The sequence below is a fragment of the Lynx canadensis genome, chromosome D3, assembly GCF_007474595.2.
Source record: "Lynx canadensis isolate LIC74 chromosome D3, mLynCan4.pri.v2, whole genome shotgun sequence".
NCBI classification, from domain to species: Eukaryota; Metazoa; Chordata; class Mammalia; order Carnivora; family Felidae; genus Lynx; species Lynx canadensis.
In genome coordinates this window covers 64946464-64966658 of record NC_044314.2, presented here as the reverse complement: position 1 = coordinate 64966658, position 20195 = coordinate 64946464, and the positions used below count along the sequence as shown (strand labels likewise).

Below are 20195 nucleotides of genomic sequence, written 5' to 3'. Positions count from 1 at the left end.
TAATATCTAATATGTTGCAGGGTCCTGTAGGGAACCAGTCTCAAGAAAGGGAGAAGAGGACAAGCCTGTCCTGCCTCCATTGTCAGCCATCAGTGGCAGCTGAGGCCTTGGGGGGTAAGCATCTCCTGGAGGCAGCAGAAGCCTCTCTGGAGGTGAGCCAGGCAACCGAAGGCAAGCACTGGGAAGGCTCAGGTTCTGCCCTGGGGGATCCTGGGAAATTGGAGGTTGGCACCTGCCCCCAAGGCGTGGCCTCTGTCCCTGGTGCCCCAGCGTGCCTGCCCAAGTCTGCTGCATGCGAGCTCAGGATCCTTTCCCTGTGAGCCAGGACATGTCGCCGGTCCTGCAGGAATGAGGGGAGGAGGAGTCAGGGTAGAAGACAGAGGGTTCCCCACTTGGCACCATGAACAGCTGATCGCTGAGGACAGCAGGGGGCCTGCTCTGTGCCAGGCCCTGGTGCCCAGCAGGAATGGGTACTTAGGCATAGAGGGAAAGACCATGGGGTACAGGCTCTGGGCTTAGGTGGGAAAGGCTCAGAATGGTCAACAGGAAGGACAGAGAACCACGTACTTGCTGTGCAGCACAAACAGCCTTTTCGAAGGCAAGAGAGAGAGATAGAGAGAAGGCCAGGAAGAGAGCATGTCATTCATCATGTTCCCTCTTGGTTCTCCATTGTTTCCAGCCTGAGGCCTACCCCTGTCCTGTGGCCTCCAGGATTTCCCCAGTCCCTGGGCAGGGGGAGGGGGCCTCTCTGCAGGCAGTTTAAGCCTACAGGGTGACTCCCATTGGCACCAGCCTGGGGTGAGGGGAATAGCTGACATCCAGTGTCTCCCAGACACCAAAAAAACCACCCAACAACTCTATGTAGGGTGTCCCCAGAGGCATCACTAGCTGCCTTTACCCCCCTAGCTTCTGCCAGTCTCAGTACAACCATGTCCTGTTGGGTGTCCCATGCCAGGTAACTGCCTAAGCAATGGCTTTGACCAAGGGCTTTGACCCCTCCCCACAGCACTGGGCCTGCCCTGGGACAACAGCTTTTTCCCCTTCTATCCCCCAAGAACACAAATAACCAGCCCATTCACAAAGCACAACCCTTGTCCCAACCACCCCATAGTCCTGATGCTCCATAGACTGATGTGGACCAAGAATAGAGGGAAGGCTCTGTAGGGCTATGGGGGTGGCTGGCTACCAAGGACCAGTCCCTTAGGGGACCTCCTCCCCCCCCCACCCCCATATCTCTGAAGCCCACACTCACTCCACCTCCCGCTTCCGGATGGCACGGCCTGAGGCTAGCACCTCAGCCACCTTGGACACGATTGGATCGTAATTCATGCTGGCCACAGCAATCACCTCATCGCCTCTGCAGGGACAGAGTAACTGAGCCTGAGGACTGCCCAGCAGTGGCCTCTCTTCTTAGAGACCCTGATGTACTCCTCTTCAACTGGGGCCCAGGGAGTGATCTTACCCAGGACAACAGAAATATTCTGAGCACCCAGCCCTCCCTGCTTTGCTTGGCCCAGCATGGGCTTTAGGATCCTGCCAGAGGCCCACTGAGGTTCCAGTCTTTCTCCTCAGTGGAGTTCAGAGCTGAGCGCCAGTCCTGGGATCACCACTCTCTCTCTCTACCTGTGTGATTTTCCTCAGCGTCAAAGCAGGAGTCAACACCCACCTCAAATTGCTGTCCTGAAGATAAAATGTCCTGTCTCAGTGCGTGGCTGCTGGAGTTATTACTGCCCCACCTCCTCACATTCCCTTGGTGGGTCTCCTGCCTAGCTGCCTCCCTTGGCCACTTGGTCCATCTTTCAGGTAAGTCCCCTCCTCTGGAGCAGAGCTCCTCTGGGATGAGTTCCCCTTCCCGACCGAGCTCCCGCTGCTTCGGCGGCTGCCACGTTCCACCCAGTTGCTCTCACTTGGTGTAAAAAGCCACGAACTTGAGCTCTTCCAGATCCCCCTGGATGATGACGTCGTCGAAGCCTTCTCCGTACCCTGTGGGCCGTACAGGAGGGGATGGGGCTCCCCCGGGTCAGCGTCCTGTGGCTTCCTAAATCCCCCCTGAATACCCCACCAGGCCTTGCTCCCTTTGTCCTTTTAGGTGGTCCTTTTAGTCCACCCCTAATCAGTTTTCACTCTTCCTACAGCTGACGCGGCCCCGCCCCTAGGATGCTCATAGCCCCGCCCTAACTTCCAAGCTCCACCTCTGCGCTCCGCACACACCTTAGCCACACCCCTAAACGCACTTGGCCCCGCCCCTGCCCGGGCCATCTGTTACCAGCGTAGCGCAGGCTCTTGCCAAACATGGCTGTCCACAGGTAGGGCACGGTGCTGATCTCCGCCTCCTGCGCCAGCATATTCTGGGCCGCCACGCGCCCTGTAAGACTCAGGGTCATGAGATCCCCGACCCTAGCCCCGGCCACCCCTACACTGCCTGCCGGGGCTCTCTGGGGACCTCTGACATGTGGAGCTACTCCTCCTTGCTTTCCCAGAGGTGAACAGGTGCATCATGGCTCAGCCCATTGCCCACACTCAATTGCAGAGGAGACACCTGGCTCAAAGCCAGTCACTTAGATTGCTTCTCGAGAGAATTTGAATGAAGTGCCCCACGTCTAGAAGGTCTGTTTCCTGGCGTTGTTGGGCTGCCTCCATTTCAGGTGTGCACCCAGACAATAATCGGACACATCAGGTCTGAAGAATGGGACACAAGTGCCCAGGGAAGTAGGGATAACAGCCACACCCAGGGCCCCAGAGAATAGCGTGGGTGGCTTCCCAGTTCATATTCCCAGGCCCCACTGGACCCTGTAGTTGGAGGGCTATGAGAGCCTCCTAGACCCTCCCAGTTAAACCTTAATTGTACTTGGCTGATGAGTGGTCTTTGGTTCCTTAAAACCAGCACCAACTTTAGACCTTGAACCTGAGCAGATATTGGTACCAGGAGTGGGATTTCAGGCAGCAGATGCTCAGATAATGTGAAGTGAGAGAGGAGAGGTGAGTGCAGGGAGTCTGGTGGTCCTCCCCACGAGGCAGCTAACTTGCTTGTACCTACATCTTAGGGACTCAGACCAGGTGTTCACAGTAAATGAGGCTTCAGGGGCATGGTGACCACCAAGTGTGTGTGTGTGTGGTGGGGGAGCTATTCCTCATAGAGCACGACAGTTCTCCACTGAGCCCAAGTTTCCAGGCCCAAATGGCTGCCTCCCAGGGGCCTGCATGAAACAACTGTGTTCACAGAGCCAGTCGAGTGGCCCAAGGGAGACAGAAGCACTGAGTGGGAAGGTGGCCCGTGTCTTACTAAATCCCTTTCTCTCTCCCTGGGTGACTGCACAGGTTGGTGAGGATGAAAGGAAAGGAGGGGCTGGTGGAAGGATGGGGTGGGACACTGTGGCTAGTTGGGTGGGGTGTCCTGAGGGCACTGGAGGGGCATCCTTGCTCTGTCAGGTAGCTTTTTTTTTTTTTTTTTTTTTAAGTCAGCTTCATGCCCAGTGAGGAGCTTAACATAGTGCTTGAACTCACAACCCTGAGATCAACACCCTGAGATCAAGAACTGAGCTGAAGTCAAGAGTCAGATGCTTAACTGACTGAGCCACCCAGGCTCCCTGTCATCTGGCTTGATCCCCTGGAGGAGGCTCCCAGACAGGCCACCACAAAACCTTGAATGTCTAACCCAGAGACTGGGACCCAAGGCCAGCAACTGAGGAGTGGGCCTGGGGGAAGCTGAGACCCTGGGACATCCTCCCATCCCCCATCCTGCCACAGGGCTGGCCATACCCTGGGCATGAGCCATCTGCCAATGTGGGATGTTCACTTTCCGATTGTTTCTCCAGGTGAGGGGGAAAGTGACAGCATCGCCAGCTGCAAACACGCCCGGAACGTTGGTCTGCATCATCTGTGGGGAGAGGGCCCAGGGCTCTGTGGGTGGCACAGCGGCCTTGACTTGGACATGCCACTACCCCCGGCCCAGCACCCTGCCTGCCCCCGCCACCACCATCCCCCAGCCCCACCTTGTTGACAGGGATGAAGCCCCGGGAATCCAGATTGATGCTGCTCTGCCTCAGGAAGCCCGTGGCAGGAACCGCACCTGACAAGACAGGGGCCACCATGTCCATTCCCTGGTCCCTCCCTTCTCCCACCTCATTGTCCTCCATGACCCATACCCTTCACTCACCACAATTCAGCCCCAGACCATTCATCCAATGGGCTGCCCATCCTGCAGCCTTCATGCATCCTGTCCCCTCTGCTTGGACCCTCACAGACCCTGTGCCTCCCACGAGGCCTCATGTATCACCTCCTCTGAGAAATTCCATGAAGCCCCTGGTAGGGTCAGCATGCCATACCTTCCCAGCCCCTAGGCTGCCACCTCCCAGCTCTGTCCTTTCCCAAACTGGCACCTCAACTGGAGCAGTCTGAGGCTTGTTTGTGTTCTGCAGCCCACATGGGGCAGGCTGTGGAGTCGAGTATTTGTGGGCAGCAGTCACTGGGAGCATCCTCCATGCCAAGCCCTGGCTAAATGTGGAACACCCATCCCCTGATAGCCTGGTGAAGTGGGTATGGTTGGGGTACCCATTTTACAGATGTGAAAACCAAGGCCCAGGGAGGGGAAGAGACTGGCCCAAGGCCATTCTGGAGCATGTGCAGGTGCTCATTTGCACCTGCCTGCCCACTCACTCACCAATGCCCACAACACAGACATCAGCCCGCACAACCTTGCTGCTCTTCAGCACGACCTCCTTCAGCTGTGGGGAGGGGGCAGGTTAGCAGGTAGGCCCAGCTCCTGGGAACAGGGGAGAAGGGGCAGGAAGAAGGGCCCACCTTTCCCTCCTGGGCCCGCAGCTCAGACACCTCTGTCTGCATGTAGAACTTGACCCGGTTGTTCTCAAACATCTGTCAGGGAAGGTGGGCAAGAAGGCCATGGATGAGAGCATAGCCAGGGGCTGGGCTGGGTGCCTGGAGTTCTGACAGCCCAGGTGCCGAGAGTCAGAGTGGGCTTACTTTCATGAGGGCACGACCGACACGTTCCCCCAAAAATCTCCTGAAGGGCGTCTCCTCCAGCTCCACCACGGACACTGAGTGGGCCTTTTCAGTCAGATAAGCAGCCACCTCCATCCCTAAGGGGTGGTGCATGGTAGTCTAGCACCCTGCACCCTGGGACCAGCCATGACAGCCTGACCACTGCCCCCACCAGCCCCGGCTGCTCACCCAGGAAGCCAGCTCCCACGACCACTGCGTTGCGGCCCCGGGCTAGCCTCACCACACGATTGGCATCTTCAGGTGTCCGGATGGTGAACACGTTCTCCACCTCTTTGCCTTTGCAGCTCAGCATCTTAGGGCTGAGATGTGGCCAGCATCAGTGAGGGGCTCCCGGCACCCAATCCCTCGCATGCTGGCTGGTGCCCTGCCAAGTGCCAACAGGGTACAAGGGGGAGACACCCTCCTACCTGCTCCCTGGTGCGAGAAGCAGCTTGCTGTACTCCAGCTTGAAGCCATCCTTGAACACAACCTTCTTGTTTCTCACGTCCACCGTAACCACCTGCAACCCCCGCCGGGCAGAGTGTGGGCCTGGCCGTGGACTTGGGCCTGGCTGCCCCTCCGAGCTCCTGCCAGACCCTCTGAACAGGAGGTTCCACAGGCACTGTTCCTGCCACCTGGATGGTCCTCTTTCCCTCACCTGGCTTCTCCTTACTGTTTAAGGTTCTGACATCACCTTCCCCTCAAAGCCATCCTTATGCTCTCCGGCCCCAGCTCTGAACAGATTTCTGCATGTGCCCACAATCCTGACTGGAAGAATATCCAGTGCTGCCTTCCAGGCCTGGAGCACCCCTGGGAGGGCCTAGACATCAGGGCCAAGAGGGCAGAACACCTCCCCCCACCACACACACCTCCAGGGGCCTGCATGTCCTCACATCATTTGTGGTTCTCACTAAGTCTTCCCCAGACTTGTTTCTTAGTCTTGGCCCCATACCTGGGCCTCGGTGAGCACCTCGATGCCATAGGCTCGGAAGAACTCCTTGGGCCTCAGGGCCAGCTGCTCAGGCTGTGCATCCAGGGACTGCAGGAGATAGCTATCTTGAGATAAGGCCAGGTGGCCAGTGTTCCATTTTGCAATGGAGGACCCGATGCCTAGGGAGGGTAGGGCTGGGCCCAGGTCACAAAGGGGCTGCAGAATGGAATTCACCAAACCCACATCTTTATAGGGTACCACAGACAGGCCTGGCCTGAGCAGAGAGGCAGCTGGTCAGACCCCCAAGGGGTGACAAGCAAGGCGCTGAGAGGGCCTGACTGTGCCCAGAGAGCTAGGGGTCTGGGGCCTGCCTGGGCTCCCATTTGCCCCTCTTCCCACCTTGCTGAGCTTAGGCCGGTCATAGGGAAGGTGCCGGTCCAGTGTGCACAAGACGATCCTGTCTGAGAACCCCTCCTGCCGCAGTGTCTCTGCACATACCAAGCCAGCTGCACCTGAGGGGATGGTGCTGTGGGTTAAGGGACCACCTCTCCCCCACCCTGCCCTACCCCTCATAACCTCACCACCAACCTGCGCCTACAATCAGCACGTTGGTGCTGCTGCTGTGGCCAGCACTTGGAGAAATACACTTGGCCATCACTTTGGTTCTTCGCTGTAGCTGCAAGGCCTGGGGATGTCCGGAGAGCAAGAGGCAGCTGGGAGCTGGAGTCATGGAATGGCATCCTCCCTATGCCATCATCCCAGCAGGCCAGGTCCTGCTGCTGCAGTCCAGCCTCATCCCCACTGCACAGTTTTCACTCTGTCCCCAGCCACAGGGCCTTTGCACATGCTGATCCCTGGGCCAAGATGCCCTCCTCACTTCTCCTTTTTGCCTGAGCCCAAGCCACGCCCTCACCTGCTTACTGGCTCGGACGTACACCTTCTCCTTCTCAATCTTCACCTGCAAGGGCTGTGTTGCTCAGGACCAGGTTTTGGGGGGCTCCATCCCCTGCCCTGCACCCCCAGGCTCCCACCCTACTGCCCCCCTGGCCCCACCTGGAATTTGTGCAGACTGTCCAGGCCAGGGAAATCCTCTAGGTCACCGGTGCCGATGTTGAAGCAGGCACCATGCCAGGGGCAGCGCACCCGGCCACGGGACAGCACACCTAAGGGAAGCAGTGCTGGGCTGGGGCCACAGGCAACAGCTCCCCTCCCCTGCGTTCCAGCAGCTGCTCGCCCCTCCCCACAGCTCAGGAGACCCCCACTAATAGATGAGACCCTGGAGGTCCAGGGAAGAGCCAAGCCAGCCTGTGATGGTGCAGTGGCCAAGCACCCTTCAGGGAGGTCCCACCCCACCTCCTGTGTGTACTGGGACAGCTCACCTTTCACCAGGGGTGCACCATAGTGTGGACACTTGTGGCCCAGAGCGTGGAACTCCCCGTTGTCCTTCACCAGCAACACTTTCCCCCAGCCCAGCTCTACTTCCCGCATCCTGGGGAGGGGCTGCACTCAGACATCAGGCCAGACACCAGGCACCACCTCTGGTGGGCACCTCTTCCCAGAGTCTAGCTTTCTGGGGAGCAGGCCCAGACCAGGAGAGGCCACACTGGTGGTGGCTGGCGCAGGTGCTCGTCAAGGGCTCCCTCCAGGCCTCCCAGCCCACCCCATCCATGGCCTGCACCATGCCTTCCCATCTTGGGCCCTCTGACTGCTCCCTGCCCCACTAGACCCAGCACCCACTGGCCATTCTCAAGGTCCTTGACATGGCAGATGGCGGCCTCCACACAGTCCTGAGCACCAGGGTACGGGTGAGGGGCGGGCAGGCGTTCCTCAGTGTGGAAGTGGCGGGCTGTGCCATTGCCCTGGTAGGCCCGAGGGCTGCCCTTCCCGCTGGCTGACAGCTCCTCCTTGCCCCGCTCCTTCTCAGGCAGCACCACCTCAATCTTGAGCTCCACTGTAGGGTAGACAGGGCAGCACTGTGAGTTTCCAGCCCTGCCCACCTCCTTGCCCACGCCACAGGCTCTGGGCAGGCTGGTCCCTTTGAGTTTGAGTTCTCTCCTGTGCCTCCACCTCTCCAGAAAGCCATCTGCAACATCAGCAAAGAGCCTTAAAACAGGCAAGAAGCAGGGGCACCTGGTTGGCTTAGTTGGTTAATTACCCAACTCTTAATCTCGGCTCAGGTCATGATCTCACAGTTCATGAGTTCGAGCCCACGCTCACAGTTCATAAGTGCTGAGCTTGCTTGGGATTCTCTCTCTCTCCCTCCCTCTCTTTCTCCCTCCCTCTCTCTGACCCTCCCCCGCTCAGGAGCAAGCACAATCGTGTGTGCACGCCTGCACGCGTGCTCTCTCTCTAAATAAATAAATAAACTTAAATTTTTTTTTCATTAAAAAAAAAAAAAAAACCAGGCTAGAAGCAGAACAGAGGCAGCAGGAGGTGAGCTGGGTTGGCTTGATTTCATTCCTGCATGTTTTCTTTTTCAGTAACAAATTAGTGAGGGGCCCACAAATGGAGCTCCTTTGACCCTGAAATTGCTTTTTCTCTAAGAATTTATGTGGGGGGAAGAACCCTGGTGGCCTGAATCCTGCTCTGATTCCAACTGCACGGTCCCTGATGGAGAAGGACATCCCTAAAGGATCAGGGGCATGTTTAGGGTCTGACTCCAGGGAGAACAGGGCGTTCAAACCTGGGTATGGCTCATTTTCCAGCCAGTGAATCTGGGTAATGGGAAACCAAGGCTTTGTTGTTCTGTTTGCAATGTTCCCATAGGTTTGAGATTTTTTTTTTAATTAAAAAAAAAGTGTACACACTGTATTTTCAACTTCTTAAAATAGCTATGCTCACCAGTTTAAGAATCCATCATTTGCCAAGCACTGGTTTTTCAACACCTTCATGTGCAAGGGTGTGGGGCCTTGGGGGTGAACTGTACCCAAAGGGATGGGTGCACAGGGACTGTACAGAGGGGCGTGGGGCCCACCTTGAAGCTTCTGTGGGGCAGATGCTTCCCCAGAGTGCCCGTGGCGACTACTCTAAGCAGTCAGTTAGCCGGAGACTGTCATTTTCTTCTGTATATTTCTCTGCATTTTCTAAATTCCTTACAATGTGCCTGGGGTATTTTTCTAATTAGAAGGAAACAATAAACAGAATTTTTAGCAGCAATAATCTGGCCTCCTGGGCTGAGTGATGGAAGCTAAGCCCCTGGCACAGCATGGGCCCAATGAGGAAGCAGGAGTCCAAGGAGTCCCAAGTCCCAAGGCACCAGAGCCTCCAGCCCTCTCCCCTTTTCACCTCTTCTCCCCTCCACCCCAGACCTGACACTCCAGAAATAAACAGAGTCACACCTCTGGGCCTTTGCCTAGGCAGTTCCTTGGTCTGGGTTGCCATTCTTCCCTGCCCTGGCTCACTGCTGCCCATCCACTTGAACAGCTCAGGTGATGCCTCCTCTGGCTGCCCACTCCCTGCGTGTCCCTCCTCTCTTGCAGAGCTAATCCCCCACTGGCTTGAAGCCTGGGAAGGTAGAACCCCTCCCCCTCCTTATCCTCAAGTCCCAGCCCCTAGCCTGGCTCAGGCGTGGGAGGGGAGGGAAGGGGAAGGGGGGTGGTTGAGGTCCCTCCATGATTCCAGCTGGGCAGGAAGGGAGCACACCACCAAGCTGAAGCTGTTGTATCAGGTGGGAGAAGGGGGAGGGGGGCGGGTTTAGGGTGGGGTAGGTTCTGTGCCCCCATTTCCATACTTTATGTAATAATGTTAGAATGTTTTGAGAAGAATCAAAAAGGAAAATACTCCTGGACTCAGCTGACACCAGCTATGTGAACTGTAGAGAGGGAGCTCACAGGAACAGCCTGGCAGGGGCCCAGATAACAACCAAGCCAGGCTGTTTTCATCCTCCACCTCCTTCCAGAAGGCTCCAAGGAGCTCGCTGACGCAGTCTAATGGGAAGCCATTAAGTCAGGAACAGTAGTGTAAAGGTGGATGGAGAGGGTGTCTCTGCTCACCCATAGAGCCAGATCAACCCTAGCAAATGATTCCCAGGTGCCCATGTGACCATGGGCTCCTGCCTTAGCCCCTTTGGACTGCAGATGCCTTCATTATAAAACAGAGAACAGTGCCTACCTCTTTGGTGATAGTCAATGCTGAAGGATTTAATATATGTAACCCAGAGCAGAAGCTCAACAGATAAAGCTGGGTAGTAGCATTTTATTGGTGAGCTCTGAGCTTCCTGACAGCCATGGCAAAAAGGGAAAGCTGTTTGGTAGCACTTGTGTCCTATTAAAAGGCAAGTGACCAGATGCCAAGAGAGCTGCACTTCCTCCTAGTTCTGAGCTTAGTGTGGGTCTGGCCTGGAATACTTCCTATCAGGAACACAGAGCCAATGGAACACAAGGAATACAGAGTGAGCTCAGGAAATGTGTGCTGATGTGCTCCAAGTCAGAGTCAAGCAAGATAGAAGGTGAAGAATTTGCACAAAGACCTTGGGCTTGCTGTGGTCTCCCTATAGCCCCTGCTGACCCCAGCTGAACTTCTATAGCCCAAATGCTCTCACTCCCACACCCTGAAATTCCCTGAGCCTCACCCCTGACCTGCCCAGTGTTGAGTGCCTGGGGTCTAAAATCGTGCCCTTCTGCCATAGCTCCACAGGGGAGTCCTGGAAGCAGGGAACCTAGCTCCTAAAAGAGGGGATAGTAACATTCTGCACAGCCTCCTGTGTGCCAGGCCCTGTGCTAAGCGCAATAGTCTGCATGAGGGGGTGGAGGTGGGGGGCAAAACGGTTAGCCCCACTTACACATGAGAACACAGCAGCACAGAGAGGTGAAGTCACCTCCCCAAGGCCACATAGCCAGGAAGGGGCAGGGCTGAATTTAGGCTCAAGAATGCAAGTTCTTACCACTGCCTCTAGGGTGGTGAGAATGGCCAGCTCCTGAACTGGGAGCTTGGGGCCAGGGGCCTCAGGTAGGCCAGCCTGTTGAGGCCCTTTACAAGAAACTGCAGATGGCACCCTCTGCTTTTGGCTTCCTGCCAGCCCAGTAGTCCTATAGGAGCCAGATTTGGGACCAGCTAGCATTTTTCTGCCCACTTCGGATGGAGGAAGGCTGAGGTCAAGACAGTGGACATCATTTGCTCAAGTCATACATGGAAGCAGGAAGGGTGGTAGGATCAGGCCCAGGGCTGGGTACCCACAGCATAGGCATGGGGGGAGGGAGAGCTGGCTCCTGAGGCAGATGAATGGGGTGTTCCTCTGCCTGGCAGGGCATCAAAGGTCTCCTCTTGCCCCAAGTTCTCCCTCAGACCCAGGAAAGGGAGAATAGGCTCATGTGTTCCAAGGTAATGGAGCTGATGGGTATCAGGTAAGGGGAGCTGGGGCGAGCTGGTTGGGGCAGGGTGGCCTGGGTGGCAGGTGGGCGGGGGCACTGACTAGACACTAGAGAAGCCAGTAACATGCCTCCATTCTTTTGCCTTCCTGAGTGTTGTGAAGAGAGAAGAGGGAAAATAGGGGCTGGAGAGAGAGCCCAACAGACAGGGGTCTCCATGGAGAGCAGACCTGGGCCTCCCTTAGCATCTGTGAGGCCCCCACCTCTGGCCAGAACTTCTTGGGCCAGGCAGGGCAGGATTTCATGCACAAATGGGGAAATTCGGCCCAAGGTCACACAGGACATCAGAAGAGGTGAACACTCCACCCTCATGGCAACTTTGAGAGATCAGGCTCATTTTGTAGAGAGGGAAACTGAGGCTCAGAGAGGTAACTTGCATGCCCTGGGTCACATAGTGGCTGAGGATGTCCTCAGAGTCCCTCTTCCCCAACCCTAGGGGACACTGCCCCCCTCCCCTCCCCCAGGGCAGGAGGAACGGGTAACTTCTACTTTTCAAGAAAGATTCAGCTGCTATTCCCACCACAAACACCCAAATCCCCAAATAAAGAGGGGGACCCATTGGAGGGGATCCAAGAGAATGGCTCCAAGCCCCCACTCCCTCCAGCCTTCAGGGAATTAACATTCGGAGCCGGCTGCCACCCGGCCTGACCTACTTCAGAGGCAGAGGGGGGAGGGGGAGGAGGAAGGATGTGGCTGGAGAAGGGAGGAGGGAGGAGGAGGGAGGGGAGAATGAGGCAAGAAGAGAGGAGGTACCTGGCTTGGGCTTGGAGAAGCACCCACCCATGGCGAGTGGCCCACAGATGAGTGGGGGGCAGGTGCACAGATGGCTGTGGGAGTCCTAGGGTGCCCCCGGTGGGGCTGGACCCCCTGTGGCCCTTAAAGATGCTGGAGCTGCCATCCCAGCAGGAGCTGCCTCCAGGACCTGCAGGGGAGACAGAGGCATCTGTAGGGACCAGGGCTTTGATGGGGAATGTGAGTAGAGATACAGAGAGATAGAGACAGACTAGGGGAGGGGCTTCTGGAGGACAAGCACATTTGAGCTAGGAACCATGTAGGGGACCTTGGTGGCACCTCCCCTTTGAGGCCTCACTCTCCCCTCCCATCTTTGCTGTGCCTACTGCCTGGGGAGCCCCTCTGCTCCAACCTCAGCCATTCTTTTAGGTGTAGCTGCCTTGTCCAGTAAATCCTGATTTCTGCAACCCACTCAAAATCCAGCAGCTAGGGAGGCCACAATGCCTGGGGTCAAACCCCAGGGCACCTTGGGCAGATCAGAGCCTTCCTGGTCCAGGGGTTTCTCTTTCCTGCAGTGGGGGTAATGTTTAGTTTTCTCAGACCCTGGCCCCCACCCGGCTGGCAGCCCCTGGATACCCACCTCCTCCAGGGACAGCCACAGCTTCTTCTTCCTGGCCCAGCCCAGAGGTGGACCGGCCCTGGAAGGCAGGGCGTGGGGTGGGGCAGGGGTCCAAGAGGCTGCCCAGCCTCTACTCCTCCTCCTAGTGTGAATTAGGCCAGGAGAGACTGGGGGCGCGCGTCAGGGGGTGGGGTGGGGGTGGGCTGGGCCAGGCTACTTGTCCCCAGGGAAACCCAGCTCCATGGTGAATAGAAGTGGGCGGCCAGCCCAGGCCTGATGGGGTTGGGGGAAAGGGAGGCCAGGCACACAGCCCAGGCCCAGCAGTCATGAGCTCCCACCCTGTGCACCTCCCCCCTTCACAAATGTCCTCCAGGCCTACGATGCTGAGATCACATCCAACAGCAGATGAGGAAACTGAGGGGCCAAGGGCTTGCCAAGGTCAGGCAGCAGGCAGGGCCATCCGGGTGGCCTCCCACTTCCCTCCCACCTTGGTTAGTTTCAAGATAGGAGGGGACCCAGGAAGCCCCCATATCACCCTGCAAGCCACAAAGCCATGGGGAGAGGTCACTTGGTCAGCAAAGAGATCCCTGCAGCCAAAGTCCTCAAGGCCACAGGGTGGGCCTTCTGGAAGATTCAGCTTACAGACTGGACTTTGGAAGGCCTGGGACAAAGCTGCCCTGTTTACAAATGATCTTCCCCCAGTCCATCCAACTGTCATCCTTTCTGTTTTCCCTGGAAGTTCTTCCTGAAGTCTAACTGGAGGTGGGGCTGGCACCTATTTGGTCTTGCCCAGATCCCTGCAAGGGCTTTGAGTGGGTGCCTGAGAGCAAGGGGGGCAAGAAGACAGGAGGAAAAGTTGGGAAGGACAATCTACTGCCTGGCATCTGATGTAACCTGCACTAGAGGCACCCATTACAATTCAGGAGGTGGTGGTACTTAAAGGCCACCTGGGCATACCGATGCCCTTTAACCCTCTCATCACCAAGGCAAGTCTGTAAGATTTGGCTACCACCTGCCCCACCTGTCCCCTCCCTGGGCACAAGGGGGCCCCTCCCCAGATCCTGGCTTCTCCTCTGGCTCAGCCATACCTACCTCCTTCCTGCCTGGCCTAGGCTTCATCTGCTGGGCCACAGATGTCAGAAAAGGTGGAACTTTCACTTGCTGCCAGTTACCTGTCTAGGCTGTTTCTCCCTTCCCAGGTGCCCAGGTGTCTCAGATCCTCCAGAGCCTTGGGCCTGGAAACAGACTTGCTGGGGATTGAACCTTCCGCAGGCCTACCTTGTGCAGGCTGGCTTGGAGCCCTGCTGCCTCAAGGGCAAAGGTTCTTGCAGCAGGAGGGGGCCCTGCACCCCCCCCCCCCCGCCAAGATTTTGTGGAGTGCTGTCCCTTGCCTACAAACTACCCAATGCTGAAAAGTTGTAACAGTGCCCAAGTGCTAACTATCCACCAGGAGCCTGTGTCCTGGTTCACAGGGACACCACCCTCCCCTAAGCCAGTGCAGGCTAGACAGAAACAGCAGTGGGGAGGTTGCTGTCCAGTTGGGGCCCTCAGTGCCTTCCAGCGTTCCTTGGGATGGAATTCAAGTTTGCCCTCACCTGCTCCCCTGCCGGGCTCAGGCGCAAAACTCCCGTGCACTTTCCCTGCCTTTGCACGTGCAGTTCCCTCTATCTGGGAAGATCTTTCCTGCAGCCTTCCCGCTGGTCCAGGTGCCCTCACCAAACCGGACGGCCCAGGAAGGGGGACGGGTACACCGCAGGGCCCCGCGGCAAGCGAGGAAGGGCCTGGCGGGGGAGGAGAGAAGGAACAGAGGCGCTCCAGCCTCCAGCATGTCTCTTCTCCCCGACTGCCGACCTCAGCCCCCAACGCGCCGGCCCGGGGTCCAAGATCTGAGAGCGCGCGCGAGCTAGCCCAGGTCGCGGGGACTGTGGAGCCGGGACCCGGCAGCCGAGCCGGGATGGCGGGGACAGAGGTCTGGGGACTGGGGTCCCCGGGGCGGGCACTCACCTGGGTTCGGCGCGGGCCTCCGTTCTGGAGCCGCTCGGGGCCGCGGCCGCCTGGGGGGGAGGGGGAAGGGGGGGGAGGAGCGGGCGGGGGCGGGGCCGGCGCTGCGGCGACACTGCGGCCGGGAAGCCCGCGGCGCCCAGCACCGCCCCGCCGGGTCCCTGCTGGTAGTTGGGGGTCGGTTCCAGGTCAGGGGTCAGGCCGGTGGCTTCAGAGTCCTCACAGAGGGTCGCGGGGTATGGGGAGGCATTCGGGGGCCCTTCTGGCCATGGACGCCGCCGGCGGGGTTTGGGTTCCCAGGGATCCTCTGGACCTTAGAGGGGCGCATAGCTGGGCAGCGCACCGGATCTGATTCTTGCTTCTTTTCTTTCTTTCCTAAGTCTTCGAATCGTGGGCGGCGGAGTGACGTGGGGAGTGGGAGTTGAATCACCCGGAGTAAGCTCCCCATGAAGGAAAATCCAAATCACTTCCCACTACCCCACAGGTAACCTGACTCCCTTGGGAGGCTCAGTCTCCTTGGTCTGCCTTCTCCCTACACTTAATACGGTCTATTTTAAATTATATTCTATTACATTTTCTTTTTCCCATCTGTCATTATATCAGGAGAACTTCCTGGATTCTTATAAATCATAATGCCCCCTGACGGTATGTCCCCTCTTCCAGGAAGCCCTCCCTGACCAGCCTCCCCAGACTGGGACTTGATCAGGCCCTGATATCCTGGCTCCTGGTTACCTCCTGTTTCACTGTCCTGACTGTCCTGATCTTCGCATTGTGTTCAGGTAGAGCTTGTACCTCCCGCAAACTGGAACTCAGTGACTATGTGGGAAATGAATGAATGACAATTTCTGGGGAAGTGATGTCACATCTATCATTAAACACATCAGGGCCCATCAACTCTGTGTCTTATTAGTGCTCCTTTAGTGGCTCGTGTTGGGTTCTCTCTTTTTTTTTTTTTTTTTTTTTGCCACCTCTCCCCTTTTTGGACTTTGCTTTCCTGTAAGGACAAAAACAACAGCAGTAACAGTCACCTATGCCAGGCAGATACAGCCTTCAGAGAACGTCCTTTATTTATGTCCCACCCTGCCCAGGGGGACAAGCAACACTCTCCCTCATTTTACAGATGGGGGAATTCGGAAGGCTAAGTCTCACCCAGAGGCAGGACCAGGGCCTGCATGGGTCACACTTATGCAGGTGGGTGAGGGGCTGAGGCCTGGAGGAGAAATGTGGCAGGGCAAGACCATAACATCTGGCTTGGAAAATATCCAATGGGATGTTAGCAAAGAGGGAAATGGAACCCCAGGCTGAGATGTAGTAAGGTGACCTGAAGTGGCTGAGAGACCCCTAGACCCAGCAGACACTCCAAAGGCAGGGAGGGGGTTGCCAAGGTTTGAGAAGCGGGTGTGTGTGTGTAGGTGATCCCTGTCCAAGCCTGTCTCTGTTCTCCTTCCATCTACCAGCTCCTGTCAGTTTCTCCTGTTCCCCATTCCCCTCAGACTAGGGGCTGGACGCCAAGGTGTGTAGGGAGATCCTTTGGAACAAGAGATAGAGGCAATGTTGAACATTGGGATTGACACTGGCGCCCCCTGGAGGCAGGTCTGAGGGTCAGCAGGGCCTACCTGAGCTTTGGGGTTCTGAGGGCAGCCATGGGCTGAGACAGTAGAGACCTCTTCCCTGCCAGACTTAGGTGGATTTCCAGATACAGAGACCTAAGTTTATCTAACTGACTCCCATGAAATACTGGGGGCTGATACAGCACAGCCAACGCTTGAGTTAAGGCCAGCTGTGCCCACAGCTACAGGGTGATTCATTCATATAGAAACAGAAGTTAGGGGATCCCCAGTTCGGGGAGCCTGAGACAAACCCCATATCCCAGGCTCATCCCTGACTTGCTGTAGCTACTGAAGCCTATCCTCCCCCCAGCCCGGTTGGTCTACACAGTGTGAACACCGTTCTGGGTTCTCTGACTGTGGAGGCCAGCTCCAGCTCCTATTGACCTCTTCAGCCCCACCATGGCCCTCCCCAAGCTGCTGGCTTGCTGCCAGGACTGTCCTGTTTCCAGGTTATGGGGTACCCAGTCCTAATTCTAGTCCTCCTGGAGGGAGAGAAAGGCCAGAAGGGTTTTACTAGGGGGTGGCAAGGACTGAGGACAGACAGGCCCTTAGGAGTTCAACAGAGAGGAGATGGGCATCCAGGCAGAAGGAATGTCCGGGGAAAGGCAAGGAGGTATGATGGCAAATTCTGGGGAATACAAAATGTGCCAGCCCAGCCTGGCTTGGGTGCTGAGTTCTGGGCAGGAGCATAGCATGGAGGTATGTTACAGGGCCCAAGAGCAGCTGGGTGAGGGGTTTTCATCCCATGTGTCTTCGGTAAAAAAACATACCAACAAGTAGGACTGGCACTGGATTGGAATGGGGCAGAGGGACCAGAAGGTCAGGAGGCACCTGGGGTGAGGATTGAGCCACAGTCAGCTTGAGGGCTGGAAGGTGGGCCATGCCCTTGTGGCCCTTACTTAGACCTGAAGATTTTCTATCATCAGAAGGATTGGCAACAACTTCCACACCCTCAATGACAAATGTCCTGGTTTAAGTTACCTCAGCCACGTGGAGGAATACTGTTCAACCATAAAACGGGTCTACAATGGGTTTGGAAAAATGTTGTAAATATTTTCTTATACATCTCTGGTGAAAGTGTAAGTTACCCTACAGAGGGCAATTTGGCAACACCTCTAAAAACTGCAAATACCCAGAGCCTTTGATCCAGCAATCCCACTTGGAGCAGCTCATTTTAATGCACCTGACCTCCTTGGAAAGGACATACATGTCCATCAATAGTGGATTGTTGAATGAGTAACCGTACATCTATATCATGTGGTACTATACAGTGGTGAAAAAGAACAAAGACTCACAATAATCTTTAAAACAGACTGGGGAAATAAAGCAAGGTACAGAACAGTAAGTAAGTAATCTATGCTACCTTTCTGTACAGAAAACATTTAGAAAGGATATTTACAGAGGTATATTTGCTTGTATGTTATAGAAAAATTCTGGAAATATACATAATTATATTAATATATTATCAAATATATAATACATAATAAACTAGAAACAGGGAGATCCTGGGTAGTGGAATGGACAGTGGAAGGGATGTGCTTCTTCAGATACCCGTATTTTGAATGCTGCATCCTATGGATGTTTTTCCTCCAACGCTGAAGCCAAAGTCAAATCCCCCAAACTCCTCAGAGCTGTTTTGGGGGAGCTCGGTGGGCTTCAAACCACTATTCGCGAATGGCTGACACTGGGGCTTGGGTCCTTTTCCTCTGGTCACTGGGCCTGGCACAGCCCCTGCCCAGGTCTCTCTTCCTCTTGGTGCCCGTCCTGGACGCAGTTACGGGGCAGACTCCCAGTAACTCACTCACTCCCTCTTTCCAGGACTCGGCTGGTGGGCAGCTCCTGGCGCCCACTCAGAGGACATCCCCGCCCCCCCCGCCCCCACCCAGCCGCTTCCTCAGATTCAGCCTGCACAGCACATTCCGCGGGGCTCTCGGGCGGGAGGGTGTAGGTTGCTCTCAAAGCGCGCCGCCTTAGCCACGCCCCCAGCCCCTCCTTCACCTGTGCCCGCCTCCATTTCAGAGAAGGCAAAGCTGAGACACACCAGCCCTGCCCTCCGGAGCCGCCAGGACACAGGTTTCGTAGGGCCCCGAGCCCAGGAGCCCTGCGAGGGCAAATTCATTGGCCCCGGAAAAGGGTAGCGCTGACGGCCACCGGTCCCCTCTTCGGTCTCCCCGCCTTCTGTTTGCCATCCTACCTGGCCCTCGGCCCTGCCACCAGGAAGCCCGGGCTAGCCAGACCCCACAGCCCGCGATCTCTCCAGCCGCCGGGGACCTCACCCGAGAGCCATGCACTCTGGACAACGTCCGGAAAAGGGCAAACCCTTTCTGGGACTTGAGAGCGGGGAGGGAGCCTCCTGCGGCCCCAGTGCACTGTGTTCTCTACCCTCACCCCTCCCGGGGTCCTCCTCTCCATTCCTCCGGGTGATTGTCCTCCTGCCCCCGACTCAGCGGCGGCTGCCCCCGGGACCGACGGCCGCATCTAGGCGTGGGGAGTGGCGGGGTCGGGTGGGCAGGGTCTGGAGGACGCGGTGGTGGTGGTCCCCAGAGCCGGTCCGAAAAGCGGAACACCGGAGTCTAGGTGACGCAGCCGCGCCGGAGTACGTGCTGCAGCCGGGCTTCGAGCCCAGGACTCCTGGGAGTACCAGGTGTGTGTGCGCCGCGCCTGCGCACTGCTGTCCGAAGGCGTCCGGGTCTTCTACCCTCGGGGTCTTTCGCATAAAGGCGGGACGGCAACTGGCAGTCGCAACTGCCAGTCTTCCCGTGGGCTTGGGCTTGGGTCCTCGCCCCGGCGGACTCCAGTCTTGCTCTCCTAGCACAGGCAGAACATAGACCACAGCCCCTTGGCCCAAGACTTCGGAGAGCTGGAGGCGCAGGAGGGGCTTCAGTGGCACAAGCAGTTCTCAAACTTGGCTGCATAAACCCCTGGAGAACTTGAAAAAAAAGGGATCGAGGAAGGGCAGATCACCTGAGGTCTCCAGGGGCTATGACAAAGCCAGGCACTCTCCAGCCCTGAGCTGTTCCCTCCACCCGGATTTCGTTGATTTCTCTTCCTCTAAGCAGCCAAGAAGCCATCCTGAACCCGAGGGCTCCACAGCAGCTCCCACTGTCTCGAGCCACCTTCACCACGTCTGCACTATGAGCTCTCCAGGGCGGGGGCAGGGATTCCCTCCAGCTTAGGTTGCGAAGACTTGGGGAACCAAGGTGTGCACGGAGACCGCAAGATCAAGGTCAGATCCTGAGAAAGGGCTGGGGAAGAGGGCCCATGCCTAGGCAAGAGAAGAGCCTCCCAGAACAAGGACCCAGCAGGAGACCATGTGAAAAGCGCAGCAATGTCACAGTTTTTACTGTGGAGTGAGGTTTCAAGATCTGGGCACTGGCCTCTCTGCTGGTGTGCACTGAGGCTAACTCAGCAGAGGAAGGTGGAGGGACAGCCACCCTCACCTGGTCCCATTTCCAAGGGTTTTTCCTGCCACAGAGGTACCCAGCTCAGTATTGCTGCTCAAAATACACCTTTTCAAACCAAGTATTCTTCAAAGGTGTCTCTAGGGCACTGTGTCTTCCAGAATGACTTAACAGTTTTGTATTCCCATTCAAGGCAAACTTTTCTTTCAAATTCTGCAGTACCCTGAAAGTAGAAGCTAGGGAGTACATTTAAGCAGCATAAATATGGACTGGTATCACTTCCTGAAACTCAGTTTTGGAGGTTTTACTACAAAGAAATGTGGACCTCTCAATACATACACAAATTATGTGTGAGAACAGGGCTCTGAGGGGATGTCAGGAAAGTGTCATCCCTACCCCCACCTCCAGCTGTCTACCTGAAGGTCCCTGGATTTCATCAGGAAGGCTATATATAGACAGAAAGAGAAGAGGCTGCTTGTTTTTTAGGACTTACTTCCACTTGAAACCATTCAACCCTGGGTAGCTTGTGCTGAACAA

At 56.5% G+C, this 20195-nt stretch overlaps 1 protein-coding gene across 3 annotated transcripts; it reads right to left on the bottom strand.

The window, feature by feature from the left end:
* Positions 1-200: 200 nt before the first annotated feature.
* Positions 201-14717, bottom strand: AIFM3 (apoptosis inducing factor mitochondria associated 3). Of its 3 annotated transcripts, XM_030292325.1 has the most exons (22): positions 14651-14717; positions 14242-14427; positions 12668-13466; positions 12049-12217; positions 7667-7880; positions 7309-7418; positions 6983-7092; positions 6843-6887; positions 6518-6614; positions 6329-6441; positions 5951-6037; positions 5427-5518; positions 5188-5318; positions 4981-5096; positions 4801-4872; positions 4661-4724; positions 3993-4069; positions 3760-3877; positions 2267-2365; positions 1908-1983; positions 1253-1357; positions 201-340 (listed from the first exon to the last, which is right to left on the bottom strand). In XM_030292325.1, the coding sequence occupies exons 4-22, from the start codon at positions 12077-12079 to the stop codon at positions 301-303; spliced, it is 1797 nt and encodes a 598-aa protein (XP_030148185.1). In that variant the 5' UTR covers positions 12080-12217; positions 12668-13466; positions 14242-14427; positions 14651-14717; the 3' UTR covers positions 201-300. The 3 variants fall into 3 exon arrangements, with proteins under 3 accessions (XP_030148185.1, XP_030148187.1, XP_030148186.1); XM_030292327.1 differs by lacking the exon at positions 12668-13466; XM_030292326.1 differs by lacking the exons at positions 12668-13466; positions 14242-14427 and having other exon boundaries at positions 14651-14712.
* Positions 14718-20195: the final 5478 nt, after the last annotated feature.